Consider the following 21,786-nt stretch of genomic DNA (forward strand, 5'->3'; position numbering starts at 1 on the left):
ATTGAAGCTTGGTTCAGTGAGATTGTGTGTTTGTTTGTGCAGTTCAACAACTGTGCGGGGGTAAGAACATAAAAAGCAGGAGGAGAAATTGGCCAAGAAATTAGATTCTGTGTACAAATTAGAAAGAAAAGTTTGATGGGGTGAAAAACTCTGGGCAGGATTTTCCCCACAGATTTCAGGACCCTGACGCCTGGCTCCAACAGGGATTAAAGGCTTGCACTGTTGTCTGAAACAGTCACTGCAATATTCTCACAATTGAACAACTAGAGGCTAGAGGGCAGGCTTGCCGCCCACTTAAGGATGATGGGCATGTTCTCGAAGCTGGGAAGCCACAGATCAGAAGTAGCAGTAGGATGTCTTCAAGTAACTGAGGGAGAGGACACCCCAAGATGGAAGCTCCTTCTTCCTAACTTCCTCAGCAATTAGGGCTGCCATTGTAAAGGGTAGGACAACTCATCCAGATAGGCCCCTGTGACTGCCGCTGAAGCATGGCATTTAGGGCGGGCCTCTTGGCCTGCCAGGAACGCTGCCCACCACCTGTTGTGTGCTCCTGGGTGGCTGCCTCCATGCAGCTGGGCTGCTCTTCCAAGATCCCAGGGAGCTTGGAGGCTGACTGGAAAATTCCAGTCGACCACCAATACTAGGCCATTCATTTGATTAATTGACTATTTATTGTTTGAGGGCAGGTAGCCTCGCTAAATCCTGTCCCCACTCTGAGAAACATTGGGCAGGATAGAGCTGGAGAACTGGCAAGCTGGTCAACAGTGAGAAATTCTGTACCTGCCTGCCTTATGTGCCAGCCCCCATTTGCTCCTAATAATTCAGTCCAATGTCACTAAGTTGCTCTTGCGCTAATTGCTATTATATAAATTGTAGCCCTGAAATTACTTAGGGGTTCCATCAGAAATTTAGTTGTACTGGATTTCTGCCACTTTTGGATGTTTCTTCCGTGCCCTGTGAGGGGCAGAGCCAAAGCTTTCCTGTTTCAATGCAAATGATGGTAGGGTGGGAAGAGCCAATTACAAGATTTTCTGTTTCCAAGGGCAGGAATTCCCAATGCAATGAGTTCCTATCCTATAACTTCAGGCGGGATCTGGCTTGTCCTCACGTATCCAAGCATCGTTGATGTACACCGCTATCCAATCTCAGTCAATGCATCCTACAAGATCTCTGCCACCACCAACCCACATTGTCGCCAACTACTACCCTTCCTCCCAACCATTGGTACCCTCCCACAGTAATCGTATCCCTTCTCCCAGCATCCCCATTCCCAGTCTCCCAGCTTCATGGTTGCTTAACTTCCCAATCGCATTCCCCACCCTTTTAATCACTTAACAGTTGGTTATGGCTGGCCTTTCAGTGGACCAATTATCATGTGTGCTTTGCCTGCGAATTGTCTGAAGAAACCTATTAAGTGTCTGCAGCCTGATGGCTGAATAATAAAATGGCTGGCAGTCCAATATTGGATGCAACTCAGGCACATTCATTTAGATAAGGCAGTCATTCCCAGGCTTGTTCTTCACATGCCTGAAAATGTGTGTTCCTGAATTTGTAATGGAAACAGTTGAGTTCCATAGGGTTCAGCATTGGGAATATTGCTTTTCACAATCTTTACAAAAGATGTTTCATCAGGATTTGTTTGAGCAATAGTATCTTGGAGGAGAAATAATGGCGCATTCAGTTTTAAATATGATGGGGAAATGGGCCTCCATCTGTCAGATATCCTTTAAAGTTGTGCTATGCATGGGGGTTGGGCAAACCCCAAGTGAACATAAACCATTAAGGATGCCCAGCTAAAGACTGTTGACTAGGAAAAAAGATGCTCTTGCACAGGGGTTTATCAAGTGCTTTGGTATAGCAAAAGCTAATAGAATATTGGAATATATTGCTGCCAAGGTGATCCATTGTAAAGCCAAAATGTTTTTAAAGTTTATTTATTAGTGTCACAAGTGGGCTTACATTAACATTACAATGAAGTTACTGTGAAAATATCCCAGTTGCCACACTCTGATGCCTGTTTGGGTACACTGAAGGAGGATTTAGCATGGAAAAAGCACCTAACCAGCACGTCTTTCAGAATGTGAGAAGAAACCAGAGCACCTGAAGGAAACCTAAGCAGACGCGGAGAGAATGTACAGACTCCGCACAGATAGTGACCTAAGCTGGGAATCGCACCCAGGTATCTGGTGCTTTGAAGCTATGGCAACGCTATCCTTTTGTAAGATCTTTGCTAGGATTCATCTTGAAAACTGTCTGGTTTTGGCCCCCTATCTAATGGATACTTGTCCACTTTGGTAGGAATAATGGTAGGAAGGACTATTACTTACATGGCGAGAAACTGCAGCATGCGACGGTGCAGAGGGACCTCGGGGTCCTTGTGCATGAGTCGCAAAAACCCAGCTTGCAGGTGCAGCAGGTGGTCAGGAAGGCGAATGGGATGCTGGCCTTCATAGCGAGGGGGATTGAATATAAAAGTAGGGAGGTCTTGCTGCAACTGTACAGGGCACTGGTGAGGCCGCAGCTGGAGTACTGTGTGCAGTTTTGGTCGCCGCATTTACACAAGGATATTTTGGCCTTGGAGGGAGTGCAGAGGAGGTTTACTAGGCTGATACCGGAGTTGAGGGGGTTGAACTATGAGGAGAGGCTGAATAAACTAGGCTTGTACTCGTTAGAGTTTAGAAGAATGAAGGGAGATCTCATTGAAACATATAAGATGATGAATGAGATGGATAGGATAGAGGTGGAGAGGCTCTTCCCGCTCAGAAAGGACAGTAGAACTAGAGGGCACAGCCTCAAGATAAAGGGGGCTGGTTTAGAACGGAGTTGAGGAGGAACTTCTTCACTCAAAGGGTGGTGAATCTCTGGAATTGTCTGCCCGTTGAAGTGGTGGAGGCTACCTCGCTAAATATTTTTAAGATGCGGGTTGATAGGTTTTTGATAGGCAAGGGGATTAAGGGTTATGGGGAGAGGGCGGGAAGGTGGAACTGAGACACGACAGATCAGCCATGATCTTATTGAATGGTGGGGCAGGCTCGAGGGGCTAGATGACCTACTCCTGCTCCTATTTCTTATGTTCTTATGTTCTTATGGATACAGAGATTCTGGAAAAGACTCAGATGAAAACTAGTAGATTGACAGAAATCTTGAAGTCTTAGTTATCACACTATGCTTAGAGAGTCGGGTACCTTTAACTTGAGAGAAATAGATTTTGCAAAGATTTGAATGAGATTTTTAAGATAATGAAGGGATGAGACTATGTTCTTGACAATGGATGATCAGAGATTGCTAGCTGAAGGAGAACCAGGAAATATGCATACAAATTATGACCAAGCAGCTTATTTGAAAATAAAGAGCTTTTCTTTTCACAGAAGTCATGAACCTTTAGAGCAAGTTGTCAGCTTATGCCAAGTAAAAAGAATTGAATGTCTGACTCTGATCCTGAAACAGTAACTTTGCTGGAGGCGTTTTAGTGATACTCAAAATGACCTCTCATCATGAGATTTCTGATATTAATAACATGTTAACAGTGGCAAGTACAATAAAGTAAAATGGGTTGAATTCTCGTCGGCAGCGGGAAGGAAGGCAGATGGGGCCAAAAGTCATGAGACCAGCTGGTGTGGCTCCTTTACCACCACCGGCCATTTTAACCAATGTGGATTCAGGACCAGAGAAGGCCACTCTCTTCCATGAGGTGGAGAGATAATTAGGCTCGTAAAGCATCAGGGTTTCTAGTCAACTTCCAGTTTGTTGACACAACAGGGGGCAGTTTAACTGGCTGAAACTAGTGACAAGCTGGCTTGATAATATTCCAGACAGGCCGATAAGTGCCCTCCCTCTGCCTAGGTCAAGGTCATACTAAAGGCTGCCCTGTAGAGGAGCTTCTCACCTCACCCATCCCACAGTGGTGGTGGCCTGGCTGCTTTTTGTATGTTTTTGCTTGTATTTTTGAAAAGGTGTCTGAAAGTGCATTTTCTTATTGAAGCACATACTTAGTTATTTACCTTTCACTGCAGCTTGCTGCTTCTCTGAAGCTGGAGGGCCTCTGATTGGCCCTGTAGCTTCTGGAGTCTGCCCATGGCCCTTAATTGAAAATTAATTTGGTGGTAAAATTTCCACCAAATGATTGTTTCCCATGGGGGCAGGTTTGGCATCTGGAAACAGTCCTGCTTTCTATTTCCTGCCCCCATGGCAAAACTTCAGCATTATAATTGGAAGAGTTTTAGAATCAATCATCTCCCTAAATTATGAACATAAACTGAGTTGCTGATAAAGAGACATGCTGTTGAAGTTTTACAACTTATACTTATCAGGACACATGCAAACAAGAGTGCCAAATTTCAAAGAGAGCAACAATTTATACTGCATGAGAAAAGGGTGCTGATTGGTTGGCAAGTTGGTTCTGATTAGTTGATGTGTTTCCGTGGAAGATGCCCCATGCTTTTGTTTAATTCAAAAATGGTGCAATGTCGACATGTTCCACATGCCTACCAAGGACAGTCCCCCTACTAATGAAGTTATGTAGCTTCTGAGCCACATTAGAAGCCTTAACAGATATTGCTGGAAAATCTTAGAAGTCTGACAGCATTTGTGGAGAGAGAATAGAGCCAATGTTTCAAATCAGGATGACCCTTTGTCAGTTATTTTGTTTCAGATTTCAGCACCCCCATTATTTTGCTTTTACATTATAAGCCTGACTAATTATCTTAGATCGGTTATTAGTGCAATACTGGAGACTATAATTTAGACTTGAGTCAACTCGCCAACCAATCAGTACCTTTTTCTAATGCAGTTTAAATTTGTTGCACCTTTGAAATTTGGCACTCTTGTATCTGTCCTCGTGCGTGCATGATGAATAGCTTGTTTCTACTGGTGGCACAGTGCTTAGCATTACTGCCTCACAGCTCCAGGGACCTGGGTTCAATACAAGCCTTGGGTCACTGCCTGCGTGGAGTTTGCATATTCTCTCTGTGTCTGCGTGGGTTTAAACAAAGAACAAAGAACAAAATCAGCCCGGGAAACAGGCCCTTCGGCCCAACGAGCCCGCGCCGCCATCTGAACACCATCCGACCCCCTCTCCACCCATGACCCCCGCCCAATGTTTTATGGCCATCCAGATTGAGGGAATATGATTTAGGGACAATTTATTCCTGCCAATCAGCCTAACAGCACATCTTTGGGTGTGGGAGGAAACCAGAGCACCCGGAGAAAACCCACGCAAGCACAGGGAGAATGCGCAAACTCCCACAGACACCGCCCCAAATCCATGTGTCTGCACAGCAATCAGCAATAGTCACTGAGCTGTCATCTTGTCCAGTATCTGGTCCAGTTTAGGCACACACTAACGACATGAAGCACTAGGCCAATCTCGAACAACCAAGAGCAGCCCCAGTACGACCCATCGCGTTTATGCCCCTCGTTGGACACGAGGCGGACCGACTTAAAACCTGTGAATGAAAAGAGAAAAAAACTTTATTATCATACCATATCCAATATTGATATCCCTCATTTCGCCCTGTGGAGTTTTTCATCTTGCGGCTGGCTCACTCACTCGTTCACTGGCTCGCGCTGTGCCGCCCGTTACTGGGCGAGTCTCTCGCGCCGCTGCCTGGCCATCGCTTGCCGGCCACCACCACCCCCTTCTCCTGCCTCCTCCTCCTCCCGCTCTACTTCACTCCACTCCGTTCAGCTCTGAGTTTCCTCTGGGTGCACTGGTTTCCTCCCACAGTCTGAAAGATGTGCAGGTTAGGTGCATTGGCCATGCTAAATTCTCCCTCAGTGTACCCGAACACGTGCCGGAGTGTGGTGACTGGGGAATTTTCACAGTAACTTCTTTGCAATGTTAATGTAAGCCTACTTGTGACGAACAAATGAACTTTAAACTGTATTTTTTTCACCGTGTTTAAGCTCTGCGAAGTGAGTATTTATAAACTGAATTCTTTAGATGAACTGTAAGAAGGAGATGTATAAGGGAAGCAGGCCAGGAGACGCAAGCGGAGGCTATTTAGCGGGCTTCCTGCCGGGAATTCTGGTGCCGTCAGAAATTAGCGCAGAGCTTTATCATTTATTTAAATTAGAATTTAAATATAATTTTCCTATCATTAACAGGCCAAATGAAAGGTAATATGCAGTACATATTGAATTAGGACCAAGGCTAGAAAATTCTTTTAAAAGCTTTTTTTAGTGACTATACTCTTTGGACTGTCACAAACACTGACAGTAGTATTATTTGCATTGCAAACATAGGTGAGGCCACAGGCTAAAGTCTGAACCATTGTGAAGTTCATTTAATGAAATATGCTGATAATGCAGCATACTATTGATTCAACACATGTCCGTGCAGAACTAAACAGACAAACAGAGGAACAATACAAACTAGGGTAAAAAAAATTAAGAAAATTGTATTATTGTGCCTAATTAGTTCAAGGTAAAGAAGGAACACATCATTACTCAGCAATCAAGTGGAATTTCGTTTTGGATTCAAACTTACTTCCTTAAATTCTGCTCGAACTAATTTGCATATTGGTGAATACGCAATTTGCCATGAGCCAAAGCACTAGGGCAGTGCTTTAGAATGTCATTTGTTCAATGCAGCTGATATTGTGGTAATGACAAAAAATAAACATTTTAGTCACAGTGCTCAGCTACCATCAGTGAGTAACCCAATTTTAAATCTTTAAAAATGACCTCTAAAAAAAAATACAGCTTCATTTGCTAATTATTTTGGAGTGCAGTAGTCACTTTTGGAGTAATTTGTTAAAAAAATTCCATTCAAAATCTTTCAGAATTTTTCAGCTGCCTAATCTTAGAGAAACCTACTGTGGCTCATTAAAATCTCCGCTCATATTGGCAGGACTGAAAAATTCTGCTGTTGTGGAGGGCTGGAAAATTTTGGCCAAACACTTTGGGTGCATCATATGAATAGTGTCCTAGTGCCTCCACTTTAATCTTTAGAATCTCTGCAAAGACTTGCAATTAGTGGAAACCTCCAACGAAAGATTCATTCATCTGTGGGGGTGGGGGGGGGGGGGGCTCGATTCTGTGAATGGGCGTGACTTGTATTCTGATTTTTTAAGAACTAGCCTGACAATCACAGAAACGCAATATCCACTGAACATGCATTTTGCTTGATATTCTGCAATCTTTTGCACTGATCACATTGAATTACACCAAATTGCACTGAAATAAAAATGGTGCAAGCAAGCAGAAACTCTGCCCGATATTCCTAAGTGAATTGTACTTTGCTTTCCACTCCATTTAGGAACAAGTCATTGGGAGACAATTTCAATTTTAGAACAATATGTTACTGAGTTCTTAACAGACAGTTTTGTGGGTGGTTAGTTTTTCACTCTGGGATTCCTTCCTTAAATTTCTTTGCCTTTCTTCCTCTGCCTTCCTTTAAAAATGTCCCTAAAAGTGAACTCTTTGTCTAAATATTGATCAACTGGCTGAATATCTCCTTATAAAGAGAATAAAGAAAGTACAAAGAAGATTACAGCACAGGAGCAGGCCCTTCAGCCCTCCAAGCCTGCACCAACCAGGCTGTCCGACTGAACTAAAACCCCTTACCCTTCCGGGGACCATATCGATCTATTCCCTTCCTATTTATGTATTTGTCCAGACACCCCTTAAAATGCACTATCGTATCTTTTTCCACTACCTCCCCCGGCAGCGAGTCCCTCTGTATAAAAAAACTTGCCTCATCCATCTCCTTTGAACCTAGCCCCTTGCACTTTAAACCTATACTCCCCTAGTAATTGACTCTTCCACCCTGGGAAAACGTTTCTGAGTATCCACTCTATCCATGCCCCTCGTAATTTTGTAAACTTCTATCAGGTCGCCCGTGAACCTCCGTCGTTCCAGTGAAAATAAACCAAGTTTCTCTAACCTCTTCTCATAGCTAATGCTCTCCATATCACAAAAGTGCGGCCTAACTAAGGTTCTATAGTTCTGTAGCTCACTGTCACAACTTATTTGATAATGTTCCTGTTAAGCACTTTGGGGTATTTTAGTATGTTACAGATGCTATAGTTTGGGATACGGGAGCACAGTAGCGATGGTGTGGTCTTGTAATCAAGAAACCTGTACTAGCGTGAATTAAAATCCCATCTTGGCAACTGGGGGACTAAATTCAATTAATTAGCTAACTCTGGAATAAAAAAACTAATAACAACCACAAAAACTACAGTAGAGTCATAAAATCATTTGGTGGAGGAAATCTGTCTTCCTCTTCAGATCTGGCCTAATTGAAACTCCTGGCTATAGCAGTGTGGTTGTCTCTATTGGAAAGTTGATGGGAAGGGTACTTAACTGTGTGGGAGGCAGGATGAAAGCTGGTTGTTGGATTGAAGGCAGATCATACTTCTTGACAGCAAGTGGTGGAAATCTATTTTTAGTTCATTAGCATATCTTATATGCTCATTGAAACTCCACTTAACCAGATAAAATTGTACCTTTGTATCTGCAAATGAGAGATGAGGCATCAGGAATGTGCCCCCAGATTCAGGATTGGTTAAACCTGATGTGCTGCAGTGAGGTTGTCTTCCTGGAGGATTTGGGCTGAATGGAATCTGATTTTCTTGTATGGGGAGATTTATTGAACCTGGAGAGAGGAGGTGTTGATGCACTGATATTGGGTGTTGGCGGTGAAAAGAGAAAGGGGCATGCCTGACCATGGAGGGAGTGAAGGAGGTGGCTGTGAGAAGGAGAACAGGGCATGGAAGGCTGACCAAGGGAGGTTGCAGTATTACTAGACTCGAGGAGAGCAGAGGGAAGAAGCTGAACTACACAGGGAAGGTCAATGTCTTACAGGTGGGGAGGTCAAGCATGATCATGTGGTTCGAGGGTTACAAAGAATCCTGAGAGTCGAAGGCGACAGATGACAGGTCAAGGAAGATAGAGGGAGTGTCAACGGTGACAGATGGCAGGTCAGGGGTAACAAGGAACAGTTCCAGTGTGCTGGGGGCTGATCAATGATCATGGGGAAGGCTTTAGGGTGAATAATAATTAGCCAAGGGAAATGGGTTGGATTGAGGGTTACTGAAGTCAAGATAAGGATGATGGATTGATGTTGCAGACAAGCCCATGATGACACCATTGCATCTAGGCTGACTAATGCTGCTGGATGACAAGGGGTTGATGCCTCTTTTGGTGTCATTTAAATATGGCATCTGGACCTCCGGCAAGGTCAGCGACTTCCTGCTTGTGCCTACCGCATGATTGGCTAGGGCCCTTATCTTCACATTTAATTGGCTGCCAACAGTGTGATGAGCCACTCCACCACTGTGAACTTCCTGACCTACCATTGAGATGTGAGGAAGCTTTTGCCCTAGGTTTTTCTTTCAGCCTGACCCGCTGAGTATTTCCAGCATTGTCTTGTCTTTGTTTCAGATTTCTAACTTCTGCAGTTATTCAAAAGTTTCAGCTGATAAGTCCCATCAATTGTACACAAACTAAAATCTTAAAAAATAAACTGAAATTTGTCAATCCTCCTCCACATTTTAAAATATGAGGATTTCCATTTTTGTTCCAGTAAAGCATTTACCAAGGAAGGGGATGGCACTGCTGCTCAACTTGTTGCTAGGAGATAAGTAGTACTTTAAGATAAACTTTATGTTTCAAACCCAAGGCAGAACAATAAAGTTTTTATCGGATAACCGTGTCTTCAGAATTTTTTTCTGTGCGGTCTATTCATAACTTTGGTCAGAATCTGGGAAAACTTGTTACGTTTTTAGGAATAAGATCAGACTGTGGATTGCTTTGAGAACAGTTCAGCTTTCAGCTTTCGACAATATAAATATGGGGTGTTTCTTTCAAAGCTAATGCTCCAATTTTCTACAGTGCCATCCTGAAGGTTTTGACTCATGCTGCTGTATGGTTCTGTGGACACTGGACTATTGTCCCCCAGTATTTTACCTAGGTTGCCATGCATCTTGTATGAGCCTAGATTATGAGTGTTGGCAGGCGATTGGACTGAAAGAGGGATCACAGCCAGGCAAGACCCTGATCCAACCAAGTGTCTATGTGTAGGCATTTCCTAGCAGGGGTTGCTACATATCAATCGGAAGGAGACTCCCTGGCTGAATTTTTCTCTATAACCCTGAGGCACCCTGAGCATTTTTAGTGAAATCTATCATACATTGGATCTGGAATTTACCAGCTCTGTGTAGCGCTGTGCTGAAATTCCACTTGAATGTGGAATCAAATGTTGTATGCGGGAACAAATACTAGAATCATAGAATTGCGACAATGCAGAAAGAGATCATTTAGCCCATTGATCTTGCACCGACAATTCCACCCAGGCCCTATTCCCATCACCTCATCATTTGCCCTGCTAATCTCCCTGAAGAGTAAGGGGCAATTTAGCATGGCCAATCAACCTAACTCGCACATCTTTGGACTGTGGGAGGAGATCGGTGGACCTGGAGGAAACCCACACAGACACGGGGAGAATGTGCAAACTCCAGACAGACAGTGACCCAAAGAATTGAGCCTGGGTCCCTGGAGCTGTGAGGCAGCATTGCTAAAACTGTGCCACCGTGCCACCCTATGTTACAAGGAATGTCCAAAACTTGGGAGGCCAAACTGATAGCAAGTGAAATTAATACTCTCACCCCTTAATAAGTGTGAGCATTTAGCATGTTAAGGGATGCCTGGCAATGCAGAGGAAGTCCACACCTTGCGGGAGGGGTCTCTGATGTCTGGCCAGGAGGCACCTCCTCTCCAGTCTGTCCACCTGCTAACAGCCCTTGCTGGGCGCCAGTTGACGTGGGCCAGGCCTCTGCTGCTGTGGGTAAAATGCCAGTAGCTGCATGAGAAAGCCCCTAAAGGGCCATTAATTGACCATAAGGGCCTAAATTTATGCACCCCTCTTCCCACCTGCCATCCCCGCTCTGCGGGAAATGTAAAATTTGGGCCTTCATTATAAGTTTAAAGCATTTCTTTGCTTTCAACATTCCTCTGCCCTTTGAAGACTTGTGTTTTTATTGAAATATGTAATCAAGATGAACGAATGTTAGTGCCTCAAAGTAGAAAAGTTGTTGCTTTAGTCATTCGTTATTGTCATTGAATACTCCCAGGTTAATTCTAGCACAGGGCAGAATTCCTCTTTATTTGACCCAGCAACGTGCCTTAATCCTAACCTCAAAGCTACAGGCTTTAATGTCCAAGTGGAGGATTTTATGTTTCATAAACTGGTCCTTCTTATGTGCTCTGTGAACAAGACTGCTAACTTTAGCTGAACTGTAAACAGCCCTGGCTGAATGATTAGAAATGTTGCTCCAATGGCTGTTTGGTTTCTACCAATATATTGGAAAATACGTTGGAACTCGCGCATCCGAATTGGATGAGGAACGTCACTGATTGTTCTTTTTATTGCTGTGTGTGCAGAGACCATTGCTGTATGTTGCACTGCTGAAGAGGGAGCCTGGAGCAGTATTCTGCCTGGAAGGCAAGGATGTACCAAAGAATTGCTCCGGTGCTGAAGGTATCAAATTCCGATCAGCAGACACTTCCTATTGCGTTGGCGTCTCGTTTGAATCTGTGAACCTAGGAATTTATGACCAATGGGTTGTTTTTGATTTTGGAAGTCGACCGCTACTCGTTCAGAAGATCAATGTCAGTGGAGTGAATGGGTTCCAACCAGCTGCAGAACCAAGCGGCGATTTCCCATTTGCCAAGCTGGAGAGGTGGCACAGTGGCAATCGGAGGATCGTGCCTTCCGTGGAGAAGACCGAACAGGAACTTCTGGTCTTGCAGGAATACAAACAGCCCGTTTTATCGTTGGGGTATAAAGTCAAGGACGTGGCAAGAACTCCTATAACACGTGTGAATTACAAAGAAAGAATGCACAATTTCCTCTTCCAAGAGGAGCAAGCTGAAGTGGATTTGGTTTCAAGGTATAGTATCTGACCAGAAAGTGCCAACACAGTATGCAACAAAATGTCTTCCTCAAGCCCTAAGTCAGTAGTCAGAGTAAGACAATTTAGATCTGAATGGGAAAAAAAGTTAGCATTTTCCTAACGAGGCCTTCTCTCTAATGCTAAAGGTGTCCAATTTATCAATCCTTGAAAGACCTGCCAGATCACAAATTTTCTCTGTTAGACTTTTGCATTAATGCAAGCACAAGTCTATTGATTTTTACCTTTCCATTTACTTTATTGATAATTTTATTCTGTCCATCTGTCACCATCAGGATTAGATCTATTAATCCACAGTTTGTGTTTTGATGGTCATGCCTTAAGCTTTGCTCTAATTGGTATAGGCATTCTCTTACATGTCCACCACATCTATAAACACTGAGGAGTTCAGCCTAATTCAGCTGAACCTCGATGAGTTAACCAATTTGTTTACAAAGAAAGGTTGTGTCTTGGTGAAAAAAGAGATTAGTTATCAAAGCTTTCCTTCTCACATTCATCAGGACTGATGCAAGGATACCAAATTTTGAAGGAAATAACAGTTTATACTGCTTGGGAAATAGGGCGGTGATTGGTTGGCAAGTGGATTCTGCTAGGTTGAGGCATTGCCATGGAGAGTGCCCCAAGAAACAGATATCCTGAAGCTCTTCTTTAATCTAAAGTGACTCTGATCGGGAATCCTCCAAAGAGCAGTGTCTCCCAAGGCTTTGTTCACTTGAAATGATACAATGTCTGGACAAATTCCTTTTGCCTTTAGAGGACATAGACCTGTGTGTAAATCTATGTAGCCTTTAGAAAATGCGAGTCCATTTGATAATCTTAAATTGGTTGTTACTGTAATTCTTGGTACATTCAGGAATGTTCAGTAAGTGCTGCTGAACCACAGAACCACATCTAATGTTGGACCCTGTTTGCCCTACTGATGGGAGCATAAGGTCCTAGTGAGGTAAATAAACATTTGAATGGCTTGTTGCATCTGCCGCAGGGGGACCCACCATGACGGGGCTGCAACATTCCTGCCTACGTTCTGAGTTTTGCAGGCACATGTTAGCTGCGTATGGTAGTACTTTGCCTATTGTGGATAGCTGAGTAGATGTGCGATTTGATATCTTCTATCAATAGTTGGGACAAATAGCAGCTCAATCAGACAACAGGTGTGAACCAATCAGCATCCTGTTTCTCATGCAGTATATTTTTTGTTCCCTTTGAAACTTGCTATTCTGGCCGCAGTCCTGATGAGTGCAAGATGAAAAAGTTCTGACAGCATGTCTTTTTTTTCAGCAATATTCAAAATTGCTTGTTTGGGGACATGGCAGGAGGTGGGGAGAAGTGAGGCCTGGACATCACCCCCACTCGTACAGCAGGTGTCAGAAGTTCCAGCTGAATCAGAATTGCACCAAATATGCCTGTAGCAATCACTGTCCCCTCCATCTAACAATCACCATCTTCTCCCTCTCAATAGTTTGCTCTATTCCCAATCACCCCCATCCCAGGGGATCATTTCCCCTTGTCCCACAAGATCTATCTGGAACCCCAGCTGATGATCCAGTGGCCCAGTTGACGTCCTTTTCTCTGGCAAGCTCCCAGGAAATCCACAGCAGCTTAACTTAATTGAGGCCTGAGGCCCATCATCATTTCCTGCACCCATTTTGCACTGACCTGTGTCATAAACCAATTTCTACGGCATGCTTTCTTTCCAATGCATATTTATGTTAATTTGACTTTGGACACATAGGCATAAGAAGATGTTTAGAAAACAATGAAGTTTTGTCTGTTAACCATGTTAAACACAATTGTCAATTTTTTTTCCTTGATAGGCTCAGCCTGCAGGAGACAATTTCTATCACAGACAAATTGGAACATATGTTTGAAGGGTTGATGATTGCGCAACATGGAGAGCTCTTTGCTGTTTTCCATCCCCCTCCTGCTTTGACCAATACAAATGAAAGCTTCCTGTTCAGGAGAGCAGTTAACACTGTGCTGTTAGCACCCAATCCTCCCTCAAGCAACGTGGTTTATGAGGCTGCCATCCTTCGTGAGGCCACCACTGAAAATTGCATTGCCCTAAAGCTGTCACCACGTTGCCATACCGATCTTGCTTTCCACAAAGGAGGCCGTTACAGCGTGGAGATTCAGTTCCAGTTAGACCGGCTTCCCTTTTGCTTCGGGCACCAAGCTGTGGACCTGCTTCCAAGTGAGCAGATCATTTTCCCAGACATCATTACGTGTTCCATTCCTCAGCTTCCCTCTCCTGTTCTAACTGGAAACCAAAAGCAACGTGATGCTATTGCCTTCATTGCTGGACAGACGTCTGGGGAGAAACCAGCCCCCCCTCTTTTAATTTATGGCCCTTTTGGAACTGGAAAAACCTTTACCTTGGCAAACGCTGCTATGGAAATTGTGAAAAAACCAAACTCTAGATTGCTGCTATGCACTGACACTAATAGGTGAGTAGTATATTATTCAGTGTTTGCAACAGCAAAATATGTGTTAATTAATGAAACATTGAACAGCAGCACATTATATGTTTGAATCAACTTTAATTTCATGACTATTGTACTTTCAAAGTCTTGGCTGGTGATATTTCACACTGCGAAAGTAACACTAAGCACATGAAACATCATCAGATACCTTTAGCCATAATGTCAGGGAGGCGATGGCCTAGTGGTAAAATGGCTAGACTATTAATCCAGAAACTCAGCTGATGTCCTGGGGACCTCGGTTCAAATCCTGACAAGGCATTTAAATTCAATAAAAAAAATCTGTAATTTCGAATCTACTGATGACCATGACTGTTGGAAAAACCCTTCTGGTTCACTAATGTCCTTTAGGGAAGGAAATGTGCTGTCCTTACCTGGTCTGGCCTACATGTGATTCCAGAACCACAGTAATGTAGTTCAATTGCCCTCAGACAAGTAGGGATGGGCAATAAATGCTGGCCAGCCAGCAATGCCCATGTCCCATATATGTATTAAAAAAAAATCCAAAATAAGCTGTTTAGATCTTATTAATTAGCTTGTTTTTTCCTTTGTCATTTCAGTGCTGCAGATTTGTATGTCAAGGAATATTTTCATGACTATTTCACTTCTGGACATTTGGAAGCAAGGCCCCTGCGACTGAAATACGTGAAGCAAAACCCTATTCATACTGATGCCATCACAAAGCAATACTGTTTAATTTCCAACAATTCATTCGTTGCCCCTGATAGAAGTACCTTGGAATCGTACCGTATAGTGATCACCACTTGCATGGAGGCAAAATTGTTTTCTGAACTCAGATTGCCCCTGGGCTTTTTCACACATATCCTGATTGATGAAGCAGCTCAGATGTTGGAGTGCAATGCACTGATTCCACTGGCTCTAGCCAGCAGTACAACACGAATTGCCCTTGCAGGAGATCACATGCAAGTGACACCCAAGCTTTTCTCCCTCGAAAGCAGCGAGATGGCAGACTACACTTTGCTCAATCGTCTGTTCCAGTATTATCAGAAAATAAAACATGACAAGGCAATCAAAAGCCGCCTAATCTTCAAGGAAAACTACAGATCAGTAAAACAGATCATTGACTTTGTGTCAAAGCATTTTTACGTGGGAACCGCCGATGATGTCATTCAAGCAAGTGGAAACGTTCCACGTCATCCTCACTTCTACCCGCTGATGTTTTGCCACGTTCCTGGGGGCAGCTGTTTTGACCCTTCCAGGTTATCCTGGTATAATGAGACTGAAGTAATTCAAGTGGTTGAAAAGGTGGAATCTGTTCTGAATAACTGGCCCATGGAGTGGGGAAATCTGGATCCAAGCTCAGTGTGTGTTGTATCTTCTGAAGGGTTTCAGGTATAAAAGTTATAAAGTTTATTTATTAATCACAAGTAGGCTTACATTCACACTGCAATAAAGTTACTGTGAAAGTCCCCTAGTTGCCACAGTCCAGTGCCTGTTCTGGGGGAGAATGCACCCAACTAGCACATCTTTGGACTGTGGGAGGAAACTGGAGCGCCTGGAGGAAATCCATGCAGACTTGGGGAGAAGATACAAACTCCACACAGACAGTCACCCAAGCTAGGATTCAAACCCAAATCCCTGGCACTGTGAAGCAGCAGTGCTAATGACTGGGCCACCATGTAATACAGTGTAGAGTATATATTGAATCCATTTAACAACTTGAAAATGAATAACATTGCCTAGAAAGGAGAGTTTTAAGAACAGAATTAAGTTCCAGGAAGAATTAGGAATAGCCTATGGCACGGCCAAGAATTTTCAACAGGACTGACATCCCTGTGGAGAATTGCCAGCGAGATGAACGGCAAGTGCTGTTCATTGTCCACTGACCACAGAATTTGGCCAATGTTACTGACGAGGGAGGTGTTGACTCTGAGGAAGTGAACTCAAGTAATAACAGTGAAAATGTTTCTCCAGCATAAATGATTTTAGCTGAATTTTGCAAGCATCAGGGGAGAGTTCATGCTGGAATTGAATTTGTCTTCCTTTTTACTGCAGTAACATTAAATACTCTTGGATTAGGTATAGCTTAAATTGGAGACTGAAGTAATGACTCATTTAGTTCATTGTTTCTGAGATCTACACTGAGAAGAGGGCACCTTCTGTTTGTTCTGTTCTCGACCAAAGAGGCCTTTATGGCCTGATTCCCAGCTTTGAGCAAAGTGGTGCTGGCTAGTCACTGGCTAGTAGTCCTATCCCTACTCAGGGGGAGGGATGGTTCACCTTGAACCAGCAGTGGAGAGGTTTCCTGCCCACCTAAACTGGATCCAGACCTGAGACATCAAGACAGTGTGAATTCAGAAAGTGCCATTTACTGCGTAGTTTTCCCGTCCCAGCCACCACGGGAATCTTAGCGGGCAGGATGCGGACCACATAAAGGTCCATTGACCTCGGGCGGGATTTTACGTCTTGGAGAGAATGCAGCTGGAAAATCCCACCCTTAGTCAGAACTGCAATCATCTAATTATAATTTCAAAAATCAACTCAATACACACGCAAGCCAAATTCTCTCCGGGTTACACCATCTTGTAATTATAATTATTTTGTAAGACTACGTGGCCCCTTTAAAAACTGACTGAAGTTGCTTTTCTTAAATTGCCACATAATCCAAGAATCTCCAGAATCCCGAAGCTTGACAAATAACACCACATTTTCCGTCTATGGTAGTGCAGGGGAAAACATCACATAGAGGGCCTACAGCGCAAGGCAGAAATAAAGGCCACAGCAGGATCTTTATCACTTTTCACGTGATCATGTTGTGTAAACATTTCCTTGTTGCTGTCCGCTGTGACAATTTCAGGCTCCAAGTCCAACCATGTCAAGTGCAGTTCGACTATTCCAAATTTGCCTGTATTGTTTTCTTAGGATCACAGCTTGTGTGGTTCCTTGTTTTCTGAAAGTCCAATTTTGACCTCTGCCTTAGTTTTGTGTTAATTGAGCAACAGTTTTCTTATTGTAACGCCCTGTGAGTCACATGATAATATCCTGCAGTGAGGAAATTGCCAAGTTTTTGAAAGTCACTTTTTGTGCTATTGTTGATTATCACCAGGAGTGATTTCATTTTATTTCCTAAATAGAAAATATATTTTCCTGCTTAACAAAGTGATGGATATGTTTGATGAGGGGCTCCCTCTTGTCCTTTGGTGCCAGCCCTAGATCTTCCAACTGGGAGATGTGCCTACCTGACCATTAGTTTGCAGTTTCCATAGCAACTTGTGCTCCTGATCTACATAGGAGTTGGAGCTGGAGTTGAGAAACACTGAAGGAAGCCTGCAAATGAGGGATGGAATTCGCAGGGTTAAAAAAGACTCCAGCGACCTTTAATAATAGTGGGCAGAACCCAGATGTGGATGTTATGCCTCCATTTCCAGCTGATATCATTTTTGCCAGCAAAGAAAGGGGGTGGGGTGTGAATCCCGCACAGAATCTGTAGGGCCATTTGAAAATAGTTCTGAAAAAATGCAATAATCCATGCCCCCAGGAGCATAGGCCTGCAGTGTGCGAGTCACAAGTTTAAGGATCTTGTTCAGAGCTCTGTAAAGTAATATCTTAAACACTGAAGCCTTTTTTCAGAGATAGAGGTTGATGGAAAACCAAACAGGAGGGAAGTGGAGGGGGTTGCGAAAGAGGACAACTTTTCCAGCCCTGACCCCAGATGTGTGTTTGGGTTCTGTGGGACAAAGGGTATCCAGTTAGGAGATAGCTGCTTACGCCCTTGAGCCTACTGAGTCAAGGCTGTAACATCCAAAGGTGTGCAGCTTAGGCCATGCTAAAATGCCCCTTAGTGTCAGGGGGACCAGCTATGCTAAATGTATGGGATTATGTGTGGGATTGAGGTCAGTGCAGACTCAGTGGACTGAATTGCCTCCTTCTGCACAGTAGGATTCTATGATTTTATGATTCTATCATTGCAACACCAGCCACTTGCAAATGTGGACCATCACTGAGCAGACTGATGGCCTGTGAAAGTTGCGATTCAGAGGTTTTGACCCCCTGGGGGGACTAATGTGGTACTTGCCAAGGGTGTTAAGGATAGTGACTGTTGCGTGCTTCATAATATGGCACAGCAGAGGGGCCTGAGGCCAGCGAAAGAGCAATATCATCAATGGAGGAGAGCAAGGAGGGAATAAGCAGGGCGAGGTGCCATCGAGGAGGAGAGTTAAAGTTAAAGTTTATTTATTAGTCACAAGAAGGCTTACATTAACATTGCAATGAAGTTACTGTGAAAATCCCCTAGTTGCCATACTCCAGCACCTATTTGGTTACACTGAAGGAGAATTTATCATGGCCAATTCGCCTAACCTCATCTTTAGACTGTGGGAGTAAACTGGAGCACACAGTTTCCACAGCCCTTGCTCTGGTCTTAACTCAGCGTTGGCCTCCATTTCCTTGACTTGCTGAGCCTCTGTGGATGGGAAGGCTGTGTGAAATGTGCAGTCAGTGTGAATCCCGCATACCCTGATGAGGGGCAATTCTCCCGGGAGACTCAAGCGGAGACCGTTTCGCGTGCTCCCCGCGAGGTGCCACAGCCTCTGCGAATCTCTTGCAGCCGGATTTCCGGTGTCGCCAGCTCCATGTCAGAAATCAGGGCAGAGCTTATAAATTATGCTAATCTTAACTTAAATGTATTTTAAATATCATTAGCAAGCCGCTGAAACCTCCTGCCTGCGAGCCGCTCCCCAACCCCGCCAGAAGCGGTTCGCTCCAGCGGGGTTTACGACAGCTCCCCGCTTTTGGGAAGCTAGTAGGCTGACCCCGCTGAAGTGAAGGGTTGCCATCAAGGGGGGGAAAGGCGGGGGGGGGGGGTGGCGAAGTGCCAATACTCAGGAGCACATTGGCACTGCCCACCAGGAATCAGGCAGTGCCAAGCGGATACCGTTGCCACTCTGTGTTTTGGAATTGTAGGCAGAGGGAGGGAGGCCAGCTATTGGGGCTGGACATTGGGGTGGGGAAGGGTCCTGACTATGACTGTAACAATATATCCGGCACCCTGTCCTTTCCTTCTTCCCTATGTACTCCATGTATGGTATGCTTTGTCTGTATAACATGCAAGTAACAATAATTTTCTCTGTATCTCAATACATGTGACAATAATAAATCAAATCAAATTAGTTGGACAACCATATCCATAGAGTAACAGAAATGGAGAACTTTTTGGCAATTGGGAAAGTTGTGCCCTTCATTCCATCAATTCCATCTCTCTGGAGAGACGAAGGCTGAGAGGCGACCTGATAGAAGTTTATAAAATGTTGAGAGGAACAGATAGGGTGGATTCTCAGAGGCTATTTCCCTGGGTTGAAATGGTCGCTACGAGAGGACACAGATTTAAGGTGCGGGGAGGCAAGTACAGAAGTGATGTTAGGGGTAAGTTTTTCACTCAGAGGGTGGTGAGTGAATGGAATCGGCTGCCGTCAGTGGTGGTGGAGGCAAACTCGCTGGGGTCTTTTAAAAGACTTCTGGATGAGTATATGGGATTTAATGGGATTGGGGGTTATAGATAGGTCTGTGGATTGGTAGGTGTTGATGTGATTGGCGCAACTCGTGGGCCGAAGGGCCTGTTTGTGCTGTAGTGTTGTATGTCCTATGTTCTAATTCAAATTGCCATTTCGTTCAGAAGGACTTTATATTTATTTCAGCCAGGAAAACAAAATGATGCTAATTGGTGGATTTACTTTAATAATCTTTTGTAAACTTGTTTTATTCAGGTTCAATGCTTGAGATACAGGCTCAGGCAGTGTGGACACTCATCAATAACTGTAGAAAATGTCTTCAACATTCAAGGTAGGTGTACTTATTGAACTGTGAAAGTGTTGCAAATAGACTTTTCACATTGGTGCCGTATTTGGGGATTTCCTTCTCCTCTTGTGAAACCACACCACGTATACAGTGAGGCTGTTTCACTAACAAGGGAAAGAAAAACAGCCTTGTAGTTAAATGAGTTGTAAACTATCTTAATAGTTCTAGAATTTGTGTGTTTGTATGCATATAGTATTGATGTCCCTTATTAAGTTAATTTTCAATTCAGATTTGTGCATATGAAAAGCTCACATGGGTGGCACAGTGGCACAGTGGTTAGCATTGCTGCCTCACAGTACCAGGTAGCGGGGTTCAATTCCAGCCTTGGGTGACTGTGTGGAGTTTGCACATTCTCCCTGTGAGTGCATGGGTTTCCTCCAGGTGCTCCGATTTCCTCCCACAATTCAAAGATGTGCAGGTTAGGTGGATTGGCCATGCTAAATTGCCCCTTAGTGCTGCAAGATGTGTAGGTTGGGGGTTATTAGTGGGGTAAATACATGGGATTATGAGAATAGCGTGGGGGTGGGCCTGGTTGAGATGTTGAGTCGGTGGAGATTCGATGGGCTGAATGGCCTCCTTCTGCACTGTAGGGATTCAGTGATTCTCTATGATTTAAGAAATTCCCTTTTGATGATACTTTAAAGACGTCAGAAAAAGGAGGATGTCAGGGGTTGAAACCCACCAAATTCTATTCTGGTTAGAATTCAACATTTGAAATATCCTTCAACAACAACAATTCTAAACCTGTGGCCTGTATAATCTAGAAGGACAAGGGAGACAGGTGCATAGAAACACCGCCACCTGCACGTTGTCCTCCAAGCCACATACTATGACTTCCCCGACTTTGAACTATATCACCATTCCTTCAATATGCTGAGGTCAAAATCCTGGAACCACCCCCCTCCTTCCTAACAGCACTGTGGGTGTACCTACACCAAATGGACTGCAGTGGTTGAAGAAGATGGCCACCACCACTTTCCCAACTAGGCATGGGCAATAAATGCTGGCCCAATCAGCAATTCTCACATCCTGTGAAAATATAAATAAGTTGTATGAGTTTGTATCAAAAGTTCTAAATTTCCAAAGTTTATACATTTATTAAATGTATAGGGCATTGGTGAGGCCGCAGCTGGAGTACTGTGTGCAGTTTTGGTTGCCGTACTTACGCAAGGATATTTTGGCCTTGGAGGGAGTGCAGAGGAGGTTTACTAGGCTGACACCGGAGTTGAGGGGGTTGAGCTATGGGGAGAGGCTGAATAAACTAGGCTTGTACTCGTTAGAGTTTAGAAGAATGAGGGGAGATCTCATTGAGACATATAAGATGATGAGTGGGATGGATGGGATAGAGTTGGAGAGACTCTTCCCGCTCAGAAAGGATAGTAGGATTAGGGGGCACAGCCTCAAGATAAAGGGGGGGCGGTTTAGAACGGAGTTGAGGAGGAACTTCTTCACTCAAAGGGTGGTGAATCTCTGGAATTCTCTGCCCGTTGAAGTGGTGGAGGCTGCCTCGCTAAATATTTTTAAGACGCGGGTTGATGGGTTTTTGATAAGAGAGGGGATTAAGGGTTATGGGGAGAGGG

The 21,786-nt window shown here is 44.0% G+C and overlaps 1 protein-coding gene across 1 annotated transcript in view; it reads left to right on the top strand.

The window, feature by feature from the left end:
* Positions 1–21,786, top strand: part of helz2a (helicase with zinc finger 2a) — a 93,927-nt gene that overhangs the window by 31,626 nt on the left and 40,515 nt on the right. The window contains exons 5-8 of the mRNA XM_080204959.1: positions 11,386–11,894; positions 13,730–14,359; positions 14,953–15,745; positions 20,116–20,191. Coding sequence (XP_080061085.1) covers positions 11,386–11,894; positions 13,730–14,359; positions 14,953–15,745; positions 20,116–20,191 — 2,008 coding nt within the window. The remainder of the gene's footprint in view (positions 1–11,385; positions 11,895–13,729; positions 14,360–14,952; positions 15,746–20,115; positions 20,192–21,786) is intronic.

The sequence above is a fragment of the Carcharhinus amblyrhynchos genome, chromosome 16 (genome assembly GCF_965287045.1).
Source record: "Carcharhinus amblyrhynchos chromosome 16, sCarAmb.v2.hapA, whole genome shotgun sequence".
Lineage (NCBI taxonomy): Eukaryota > Metazoa > Chordata > Chondrichthyes > Carcharhiniformes > Carcharhinidae > Carcharhinus > Carcharhinus amblyrhynchos.